The sequence below is a fragment of the Dendropsophus ebraccatus genome, chromosome 1 (assembly GCF_027789765.1).
Source record: "Dendropsophus ebraccatus isolate aDenEbr1 chromosome 1, aDenEbr1.pat, whole genome shotgun sequence".
Classification (NCBI taxonomy): Eukaryota; Metazoa; Chordata; class Amphibia; order Anura; family Hylidae; genus Dendropsophus; species Dendropsophus ebraccatus.
This window is the reverse complement of record NC_091454.1, coordinates 223,588,874-223,599,980: the sequence shown is the minus strand read 5'-3', so window position 1 is coordinate 223,599,980 and position 11,107 is coordinate 223,588,874. Positions and strand designations below refer to the sequence as shown.

The 11,107-nt window shown below is 54.6% G+C and overlaps 1 protein-coding gene across 1 annotated transcript; it reads left to right on the top strand.

The window, feature by feature from the left end:
• Window positions 1-2,735: 2,735 nt before the first annotated feature.
• PSMB6 (proteasome 20S subunit beta 6) lies at window positions 2,736-10,065 on the top strand. Its single transcript, XM_069944541.1, has 6 exons — window positions 2,736-2,881; window positions 7,562-7,629; window positions 7,743-7,874; window positions 8,428-8,557; window positions 8,855-8,999; window positions 9,824-10,065. Exons 1-6 carry the CDS (start codon window positions 2,786-2,788, stop codon window positions 9,949-9,951), a joined length of 699 nt encoding a protein of 232 aa, XP_069800642.1. The 5' UTR covers window positions 2,736-2,785; the 3' UTR covers window positions 9,952-10,065.
• Window positions 10,066-11,107: the final 1,042 nt, after the last annotated feature.

Sequence of the window (11,107 nt, the reverse complement as noted above, 5' to 3'; positions counted from 1 at the left end):
AGGAAGGTTCCAGGTAAGGAGGACAGTGCAGGACTCTACAGGAAGGTTCCAGGTAAGGAGGACAGTGCAGGACTCTACAGGAAGGCTCCAGGTAAGGAGGACAGTGCAGGACTCTACAGGAAGGCTCCAGGTAAGGAGAACAGTGCAGGACTCTACAGGAAGGCTCCAGGTAAGGAGAAGGACAGGGCAGGACTCTACAGGAAGGATCTAGGTAAGGAGGACAGTGCAGGACTCTACAGGAAGGCTCCAGGTAAGGAGAAGGACAGGGCAGGACTCTACAGGAAGGCTCCAGGTAAGGAGGACAGTGCAGGACTCTACAGGAAGGCTCCAGGTAAGGAGAACAGTGCAGGACTCTACAGGAAGGCTCCAAGTAAGGAGGAGCTTATTGGAGGTGACCTCCATCATGGGTCCATACCATATGCCCCCCCCCCTTCTTCCCATCCCATTGATGCCAGTCATGATGGTCATCATTCTGTTGTGGAAGGGGTTTTCCTCAGTCTCCACCTATAACCAGGAGGACCTGTGTTTCGGGTTAGTGGTGATTCCTCTCCAAAATGAAGGACGTGAAGTAGATAGATCCAGTAGAATAGACCCGTCATTGCAGGGGTGTGATAGGATCTGACACTGATGACCTGTGCTGAGGACGGTCACTGGTGGAGTCTGACTTCTGGGACCACCATCCTCAGGACCACCTAATATTGAGTAATGGGCTGCAATACCAAACATAGTATACTGCAATACAAGTCTATGGCATACCTCCCAACCGTCCCGGATTCCGCGGGACAGTCCCGTTTTCGGGGTTCTGTCCCGCAGTCCCGGAACGGCCCCCCGTGTCCCGCATTACATGTGGCCCCAGCGAAAAAAAACAATAAAGCAGTAACTCACCTGTCCGCCGGTCCCAGCAGCTCCTCTCCCGTCATCCTCCGGGGCGGGCAGCGGGGTACAGAGACACTGACTGTACCGGAAGTAATTCATGAGACGCTACAGGTCACTTCCGGCACAGTCAGTGTCTCTGTACCCCGCTGCCCGCCCCGGAGGATGACGGGAGTGCGCGCTGTGTCGGGAGAGGAGCTGCTGGGACCGGAGGACAGGTGAGTTACTGGTTTATTGTTTTTTTCGCTGGGGCCACACTAATGGGGGGTATTGGCTACTATATGTGGGGCACTATATGGAGAATTGGCTACTATATGGGGGGATTGGCTACTATGTGGGGCACTATATGGGGGGATTGGCTACTATGTGGGGCACTATATGGGGGGATTGGCTACTATGTGGGGCATATTTGGGGGCATTGGCTACTATATGGGGGGATTGGCTACTATGTGGGGCATATTTGGGGGCATTGGCTACTATGTGGGGCATATATGGGGGATTGGCTACTATGTGGGGCATATATGGGGGATTGGCTACTATGTGGGGCACTATATGGGGAATTGGCTACTATGTGGGGCATATATTGGGGCATTGGCTACTATATGGGGCATATATGGGGGCATTGGCTACTATGTGGGCACTCTATGGGGATTGGCTACTATATGGGGCACTATATGGAGGGATTGGCTACTATGTGGGGCACTATATGGGGATTGGCTACTATGTGGGGCATATATGGGGGTATTGGCTACTATGTGGGGCATATATGGGGATTGGCTACTATGTGGGGCACTATATGGGGGGATTGGCTACTATGTGGGGCACTATATGGGGGGATTGGCTACTATGTGGGCATATATGGGGCATTGGCTACTATGTGGGGCATATATTGTGGATTGAATAATATGTGGGGCACTATATGGGGGCATTGGCTACTATGTGGGGCACTATATAGGGATTGGCTACTATGTGGGGCACTATATGGGGGCATTGGCTACTATGTGGGGGATTGGACACTATGGGGGGGATTGGATACTATGTTGGTCACTATATGGGGGCATTGGATACTATGTGGGGCATTTTTGGCAGGATTGGATGATGTATAGGGCACTATTCAGTCAGCAGCATGTGGTGACTGTAGGGGCGTGGCTATGGAGGGTTGCTATGGGGGCATGGCTATGGAGGGTTGCTATGGGGGCGTGGCTATGGAGGGTTGCTATGGGGGCATGGCTATGGAGGGTTGCTATGGGGGCGTGGCTATGGAGGGTCGCTATGGGGGCGTGGCTATGGAGGGTCGCTATGGGGGCTGTGGCGCACATGTCCCTCTTTGCTCTTTGCAAAAGTTGGGAGGTATGGTCTATGGGGCTTCCAGCAATTCCATATACCTCTCACTTTATCTGCAGCCTACGCCTCTGCCGCCCAGGAGGTGGCGCTATTCTTCTACCCCTATAACTTTATGGCTTTTACATGTAATGAGGGTTTATTTTGACATCACGTTGATAAGTGAGTGTGTGGAGTACAATATGGTGACATCTAGAGGTCAGTATGAATACTACAATACTCACACATTAAGTATAAGTCGTATTATCAGGACCAGAGTACATACAATCTGCATCCAGTGTAATACTGGCAAATTATTACGATTTTATTATTTCATTATCACTGTTATATTATTATGTACGGCCATGTTAAGCCGCCATCTTTGTACTCCCATTTAGTAACACTACTTCCGCATTCACCACCTGACTGACGCTCCTGACGGCCATATTTGTACACCCAAGAGCCGTCATATTTATTGGACGCTTCTTCGTGACGTCATAGTCTGGGGCGGGGCGGCCATCTTTGTACACCCTTCGTGCGCCGGAAGTTCTTCTGTGTCAGGCTCCTCCCCTCCCCGGCAGATCTGATAGTCATGGCGGCGGTGAAGATGCTGAGTCCCGGGGCTGCGGCGCTGACTGGCGGGGAACCCGCGGAAATGGACTGGATGAGCCGGGAAGTCACCACCGGGGTGAGCCTGAGCCGGGGACGTGTAGGGCGGGCCGGGGGAGCAGGAGAGGCCGGGAGAAGCCTGAGGACTAGGCCGGTGATACAGCACAATGGGGCCGGCGCGTGAGGCTCTGCTGGGACTTGTAGTTCTACCTCAGCCGGTTACTATATCTGCTCCTGGGAAAGCTGGGTGACCTCTTACATTGGAGTCACCTGGACCATCTCCAGCAGGCTCCTCCATAGTGATTGGGTCAGGCACCCAGCTTTCCCGGGCTCCTCCATAGTGATTGGGTCAGGCACCCAGCTTTCCCGGGCTCCTCCATAGTGATTGGGTCAGGCACACAGCTTTCCCGGGCTCCTCCATAGTGATTGGGTCCGACACCCAGCTTTCCCGGGCTCCTCCATAGTGATTGGGTCAGGCACCCAGCTTTCCCGGGCTCCTCCGTAGTGATTGGGTCAGGCACACAGCTTTCCCGGGCTCCTCCATAGTGATTGGGTCAGGCACACAGCTTTCCCGGGCTCCTCCATAGTGATTGGGTCAGGCACACAGCTTTCCTGGGCTCCTCCATAGTGATTGGGTCAGGCACCCAGCTTTCCCGGGCTCCTCCATAGTGATTGGGTCAGGCACCCAGCTTTCCCGGGCTCCTCCATAGTGATTGGGTCAGGCACCCAGCTTTCCCGGGCTCCTCCATAGTGATTGGGTCAGGCACCCAGCTTTCCCGGGCTCCTCCATAGTGATTGGGTCAGGCACCCAGCTTTCCCGGGCTCCTCCATAGTGATTGGGTCCGGCACACAGCTTTCCCGGGCTCCTCCATAGTGATTGGGTCAGGCACACAGCTTTCCCGGGCTCCTCCATAGTGATTGGGTCAGGCACACAGCTTTCCCGGGCTCCTCCATAGTGATTGGGTCAGGCACCCAGCTTTCCCGGGCTCCTCCATAGTGATTGGGTCAGGCACCCAGCTTTCCCGGGCTCCTCCATAGTGATTGGGCCCGGCACACAGCTTTCCCGGGCTCCTCCATAGTGATTGGGTCCGGCACCCAGCTTTCCCGGGCTCCTCCATAGTGATTGGGTCCGGCACCCAGCTTTCCCGGGCTCCTCCATAGTGATTGGGTCCGGCACCCAGCTTTCCCGGGCTCCTCCATAGTGATTGGGTCCGGCACCCAGCTTTCCCGGGCTCCTCCATAGTGATTGGGTCAGGCACACAGCTTTCCCGGGCTCCTCCATAGTGATTGGGTCCGGCACCCAGCTTTCCCGGGCTCCTCCATAGTGATTGGGTCAGGCACACAGCTTTCCCGGGCTCCTCCATAGTGATTGGGTCCGGCACACAGCTTTCCCGGGCTCCTCCATAGTGATTGGGTCAGGCACACAGCTTTCCCGGGCTCCTCCATAGTGATTGGGTCAGGCACACAGCTTTCCCGGGCTCCTCCATAGTGATTGGGTCAGGCACCCAGCTTTCCCGGGCTCCTCCATAGTGATTGGGTCAGGCACCCAGCTTTCCCGGGCTCCTCCATAGTGATTGGGTCAGGCACCCAGCTTTCCCGGGCTCCTCCATAGTGATTGGGTCCGGCACCCAGCTTTCCCGGGCTCCTCCATAGTGATTGGGTCAGGCACCCAGCTTTCCCGGGCTCCTCCATAGTGATTGGGTCAGGCACCCAGCTTTCCCGGGCTCCTCCATAGTGATTGGGTCAGGCACACAGCTTTCCCGGGCTCCTCCATAGTGATTGGGTCCGGCACACAGCTTTCCCGGGCTCCTCCATAGTGATTGGGTCCGGCACACAGCTTTCCCGGGCTCCTCCATAGTGATTGGGTCCGGCACACAGCTTTCCCGGGCTCCTCCATAGTGATTGGGTCCGGCACACAGCTTTCCCGGGCTCCTCCATAGTGATTGGGTCAGGCACCCAGCTTTCCCGGGCTCCTCCATAGTGATTGGGTCAGGCACCCAGCTTTCCCGGGCTCCTCCATAGTGATTGGGTCCGGCACTAGCTTTCCTGGGCTCCTCCATAGTGATTGCTGTCAGGGTCAGGCACCCAGCTTTCCCGGGCTCCTCCATAGTGATTGCAGATTGTCCTGTCAGGGTCCGGCACCCAGCTTTCCCAGGCTCCTCCATAGTGGTTGGGTCCGGCACCCAGCTTTCCTGGGCTCCTCCATAGTGATTGCTGTCAGGGTCAGGCACCCAGCTTTCCCGGGCTCCTCCATAGTGATTGCAGATTGTCCTGTCAGGGTCCGGCACCCAGCTTTCCCAGGCTCCTCCATAGAGATTGGGTCAGGCACTCAGTTTTCCTGGGCTCCTCCACAGTGATTACTGAGTCACCTGTCAGGGTCCAGCACCCAGCTTTCCTTGGCTCCTCCATAGTCACTGGGTCAGGGTCTGGCACCCAGCTTTCCCGGGCTCCTCCATAGTGATTGCAGATTGTCCTGTCAGGGTCCGGCACCCAGCTTTCCCAGGCTCCTCCATAGAGATTGCTGTAAGGGTCCGGCACCCAGCTTTCCTGGGCTCCTCCATAGAGATTGCTGTAAGGGTCCGGCACCGAGCTTTCCTGGGCTCCTCCATAGTGATTGGGTCAGGCACTCAGTTTTCCCGGGCTCCTCCATAGAGATTGCTGTAAGGGTCCGGCACCCAGCTTTCCTGGGCTCCTCCATAGAGATTGCTGTAAGGGTCCGGCACCCAGCTTTCCTGGGCTCCTCCATAGAGATTGCTGTAAGGGTCCGGCACCGAGCTTTCCTGGGCTCCTCCATAGTGATTGGGTCAGGCACTCAGTTTTCCTGGGCTCCTCCACAGTGATTACTGAGTCACCTGTCAGGGTCCAGCACCCAGCTTTCCTTGGCTCCTCCATAGTCACTGGGTCAGGGTCTGGCACCCAGCTTTCCCGAGCTCCTCCATAGTGATTTGTTCAGGCACCCATCTTTCCCGGGCTCCTCCATAGTGATTGGGTCAGGCACTCAGCTTTCCCAGGCTCCTCCACAGTGATTACTGAGTCACCTGTCAGGGTCCAGCACCCAGCTTTCCCGGGCTCCTCCATAGTGATTGGGTCAGGGTCCGACACCCAGCTTTCCTGGGCTCCTCCATAGTGATTGCTGAGTCTCCTGTCAGGCTCAGGCACCCAGCTTTCCCGGGCTCCTCCATAGTAATTACTGTCAGGCACCCAGCTTTCCTGGGCTCCTCCATAGTGATTGCAGAGTGTCCTGTCAGGGTCCGGCACCCAGCTTTCCCTGGCTCCTACATAGTGATTGCTGAGTCACCTGTCAGGGTCCGGCACCCAGCTTTCCCAGGCTCCTCCATAGTGATTGCAGATTGTCCTATCAGGGTTCGGCACCCAGCTTTCCCGGGCTCCTCCAAAATGATTGCTGAGTCACCTCTCGGGGTCCAGCACCCAGCTTTCCCAGGCTTTGCATAGTAGACATGCTTGGTCATACATCTGCTGTTCAGGATCCTGGGAAAGCTGTGAGACCTCTTACATTGGACACACAAGGCCGGCTATGTCCCAGCACTAGCTGATCACTCAGCTTTCTTGGGTTCCTGCATGGCACATCTGACTTGTCATATAAATACATTTGCCTGGACAGATCCACCATTCAGGATCCTGGGAAAGCTGGGTGGTAACCCCCCTGGCCACCATAGTGGATGATACCCATAACTTTCCCTGGATGATAACACATATCAGGATGCCGGACGGACAGTCAGATCTGGGCTCCTGGGAAAGCTGGGTGATTATGCTGCCATATTGTCCAGTCATATAGCGGCGGGGAGCCGGAGCCTGGGAAAGCTGGGTGGTGACCGGTATGGCTTAAGTTATAGATCCTGCAGAGATCTGACTCAGCTTTCCTGGGCTCCTGAATGGCACATTACTTAGTTATAGGTTTATATAGTAATCCATGCCTTCGCATAGTTTATGTACACCTAAGTGCGCCATTCAGGATCATGGGTGAGCGGGGTGACGGCTGAACATGTCCTCTGGATCACTTGACGTCCTAGGACCCTGTTATGTAGCGTCACATCCACTTCCCACATAGACCGAGGCCGATCTGCCATTCAGGAACCAGGGAAAGCTGAGTGATGTCCCTCCTGGCTGCACTTGTGATCACCCATAGAGCTGTCAGGCTGCAGGACGGCGTCTCACTGCTGCCACCTACTGGAGCAACCTGTGTAAGACGCACCGAGCACAGACAGTGTGGAGATGCAGTGACTGAAATACATCACCCACAATGCAATGCAGCAATGATTTACAGGGGGGAGAAGGAGTGACTAAAGACATGATGTAACAGCAGAATAGTGAGTGCAGCTCTGGGGGATGAGGCATGATGTAACAGCAGAATAGTGAGTGCAGCTCTGGAGGATGAGACATGATGTAACAGCAGAATAGTGAGTGCAGCTCTGAGGGGGATAAGGCATGATGTAACAGCAGAATAGTGAGTGCAGCACTGGAGGATAAGACATGATGTAACAGCAGAATAGTGAGTGCAGCTCTGGGGGATGAGACATGATGTAACAGCAGAATAGCGAGTGCAGCTCTGGGGGATGAGACATGATGTAACAGCAGAATAGTGAGTGCAGCTCTGGGGGATGAGACATGATGTAACAGCAGAATAGTGAGTGCAGCTCTGGAGGTGATTGGAGTAGAGACATGATGTGTTGTAGTCGGGAAGGGGTCATGTGACTCTGGTGACGTTTCCCCCAATACCCCCCCCCCCTCCTCTCTACAGACGACAATCATGGCGGTGGAGTTTGATGGCGGAGTGGTTATCGGTGCTGATTCCAGGACGACTACAGGGTGAGTGTATAGCGTATACTCACAGTATATACTGTATACTCCCTGCCCGGGGGTCTGGGAGGGGCCGCCTCTGTATACTCCCTCTATGGTCGCTGACTGTTTCCTCCCCGCAGGGCGTACATCGCTAACCGAGTCACAGACAAGCTGACCCCTGTACATGACCGCATCTTCTGCTGCCGCTCCGGGAGCGCTGCTGACACCCAGGCCATCGCTGACGCCGTCTCCTACCAGCTGGGGTTTCACAGGTAAGAGGGGGGGCGGGGTAAGGGGGAGGGTGGGGGCTGGGGGGACGTCTGCCAGTAATACCTCCAGCTTGGGGGGGGGGGGGGGGAGGCGGGCACTGGTATGTAGTGAAGACCCCCGTGTCCCCTCTGTAGGGTGGGGGCTGGTCTGTGGTGGGGCCCCCCTGTGTCCTCTCTGTAGGGTGGGGGCTGGTCTGTGGTGGGGTCCCCCTGTGTCCTCTCTGTAGGGTTGGGGCTGGTCTGTGGTGGGGGTCCCTGTGTCCTCTCTGTAGGGTGGGGGCTGGTCTGTGGTGGGGGTCCCTGTAACCTCTCTGTAGGGTGGGGGCTGGTCTGTGGTGGGGCCCCCTGTGTCCTCTCTGTAGGGTGGGGGCTGGTCTGTGGTGGTCCCCCCCTGTAACCTCTCTGTAGGGTGGGGGCTGGTCTGTGGTGGTCCCCCCCTGTAACCTCTCTGTAGGGTGGGGGCTGGTCTGTGGTGGGGCCCCCCTGTAACCTCTCTGTAGGGTGGGGGCTGGTCTGTGGTGGGGGTCCCCCTGTAACCCCTCTCTCCCCTCTGCAGCATAGAGCTGGGCACGCTGCCCCTCGTCCACACGGCCGCCAATCTCTTCAAGGAAATGTGCTACAAATACCGGGAGGAGCTGATGGCCGGGATCATCGTAGCCGGATGGGACCAGAGGAGAGGAGGACAGGTAAGAGACCCCTCCCCTTATATACACCATCCCGGACCCCTCCCCCACAGCTATATACCATCCCGGACCCCTCCCCCACTGCTATACACCGTCCCGGACCCCTCCCCCACCGCTATACACCATGTGTCTGTATTACAGGTATATCCATGTGTCTGTATTACAGGTATACACTATATCCATGTGTCTGTATTACAGGTGTATACACTATATCCATGTGTCTGTATTACAGGTGTATACACTATATCCATGTGTCTGTATTACAGGTGTATACACTATATCCATGTGTCTGTATTACAGGTATACACAGTGCCTATGGGCGGGATGATGGTTCACCAGCCGTTCTCCATCGGTGGCTCCGGCAGCTCCTACATTTACGGCTTTGTGGATTCTACTTACAAAACGGGAATGACAAAGGAGGAGTGTCTGAAATTCACAGCAAATGGTGAGATCATGTGACCAAAAGATGTCTCCTCCCCCAGCCACGCAGCGATCCCGAGCTCCTCCCATCATACTGACACCTGGTGACGGGAGGTCAGTGATCCGGAGCTCCTCCCATCATACTGACACCTGATGCCGGGAGGTCAGTGATCCCGAGCTCCTCCCATCATACTGACACCTGGTGCCGGGAAGTCAGTGATCAGGAGCTCTGGCATCATACTGACACCTGGTGGTGGGCGGTCAGTGATCCTGAGCTCCTCCCATCATACGGACACCTGGTGCCGGGAGGTCGGTGGTGTCAGGCGGTCGGTGATCCTGCTCTGTTGTACTTATATGTGACCGCCCCTGTGCTTGTTGTTGTACGTCTGATATGTGACCGCCCCTGTGCTTGTTGTTGTACGTCTGATACGTGACCGCCCCTGTGCTTGTTGTACGTCTGATACGTGACCGCCCCTGTGCTTATTGTTGTTGTTGTACGTCTGATATGTGACTGCCCCTGTGCTTGTTGTTGTTGTACGTCTGATACGTGACTGCCCCTGTGCTTGTTGTTGTTGTACGTCTGATACGTGACCGCCCCTGTGCTGCTTGTTGTTGTACGTCTGATACGTGACTGCCCCTGTGCTTATTGTTGTTGTTGTACGTCTGATATGTGACCGCCCCTGTGCTGCTTGTTGTTGTACGTCTGATATGTGACCGCCCCTGTGCTTGTTGTTGTACGTCTGATATGTGACCGCCCCTGTGCTTGTTGTTGTACGTCTGATATGTGACCGCCCCTGTGCTTGTTGTTGTACGTCTGATATGTGACCGCCCCTGTGCTTGTTGTTGCAGCTCTGGCTTTGGCGATGGAGCGGGATGGATCCAGCGGGGGGGTCATCCGTCTGGCCGCCATCACAGAATCGGGTGTGGAGCGTCAGGTGATCCTCGGCAATGAGTTGCCCCGGTTTGCAGTATCGTGATGTCGCCCCCTGGGCTCTCCTTTATGTTTTTGTTATTAGTGTAATAATCTCCTTAATAAAAGCTGATGTGACGGAGCCGCCATGTGTGACCTCACAGCTGTGCTCACTATTCTACACTGTCTGCTCTGTGTGGTGTATGAGGGGGTTAGTGTAGCTTGGTTTGTACAGTGTGGTAGCACTTGGGCTGTATTGTGGTTGTGGGTGTACTGTATGGCGGTAATATGTCTTTATTGTATGGCGGTAATATATCTACTGTATGGCGGTAATAGTTGTGTGTATGTGTACTGTATGGGGGTAATAGTTATGTGTATGATGAGGCATCAGTAGAGTCTTACTGTATACTGCATTTGTTGTATTGTATAGAGGTGGTATGTATGTGTACTGAATGGTGGTATTTATACTGTCTAGTGGTTTGTTAGACATACCTCCACACAGTACATATACATAGCACCACTATACTGTATGAGGAGGTAAATAATGATACTAAACTGTGCTCAGGTAAAACTACCATACAGTGCACACACGTACGTCACTGCTATACTGTATGGTCACATGACCATGGCACGGTGTGGCATCATTATCTATATACATGGCAGACTGTATAGTGGAATATTAGACATATCATCACCATGCCCCCACATACCACTGCTATTCTGTGTAATGAGGCCAGTATGCAGAGTGTATAAATAATGATACTATATAGTACCCAGGTAACACATCACTGCTATACTGTAACTATATAGCAGCAGTACCTGTATACATGGCATATCATCATTGTATGTAATGCTATGCACACTCCTGCCCTGCACACACCAGCAAGGAGATGAGAGGCCCTGCACACACAGAAACCAGCAGAAGTATGAGTGCAGCTCTGGATGTGGCTGCAGCATAACTCCAGGTTATTACAGCTCAGGATCAGCTGGGGACGTATTCCCGTTATCGGAGCAGTCTCTCTATATGTGTTACCTGCAACCGGCAGATTAGAGTGTAAGCTCTGCTGCTTAGGATGTCACCTGTCTGGCTGGGAATTCCATTCTTGTATAGAGGAGGAGCTGAGGGTTTGTTACAGTGTATCAGTACAGCTCACACCTCTCCTGTCCAGAACCTCCCTGCACTGATCCATTGTGACGAGCGGCAGCTCTGGAGTCCAGTGCAC

Coding starts and splice junctions, on each gene's coding strand:
- PSMB6 (XM_069944541.1), top strand. CDS start 2,786: ATGGCGGCGGTGAAGATGCTGAGTCCCGGGGCTGCGGCGCTGACTGGC. Junction 7,630..7,742: donor GATTCCAGGACGACTACAGG/GTGAGTGTATAG, acceptor TCCTCCCCGCAG/GGCGTACATCGCTAACCGAG. Junction 8,558..8,854: donor ACCAGAGGAGAGGAGGACAG/GTAAGAGACCCC, acceptor TCTGTATTACAG/GTATACACAGTGCCTATGGG.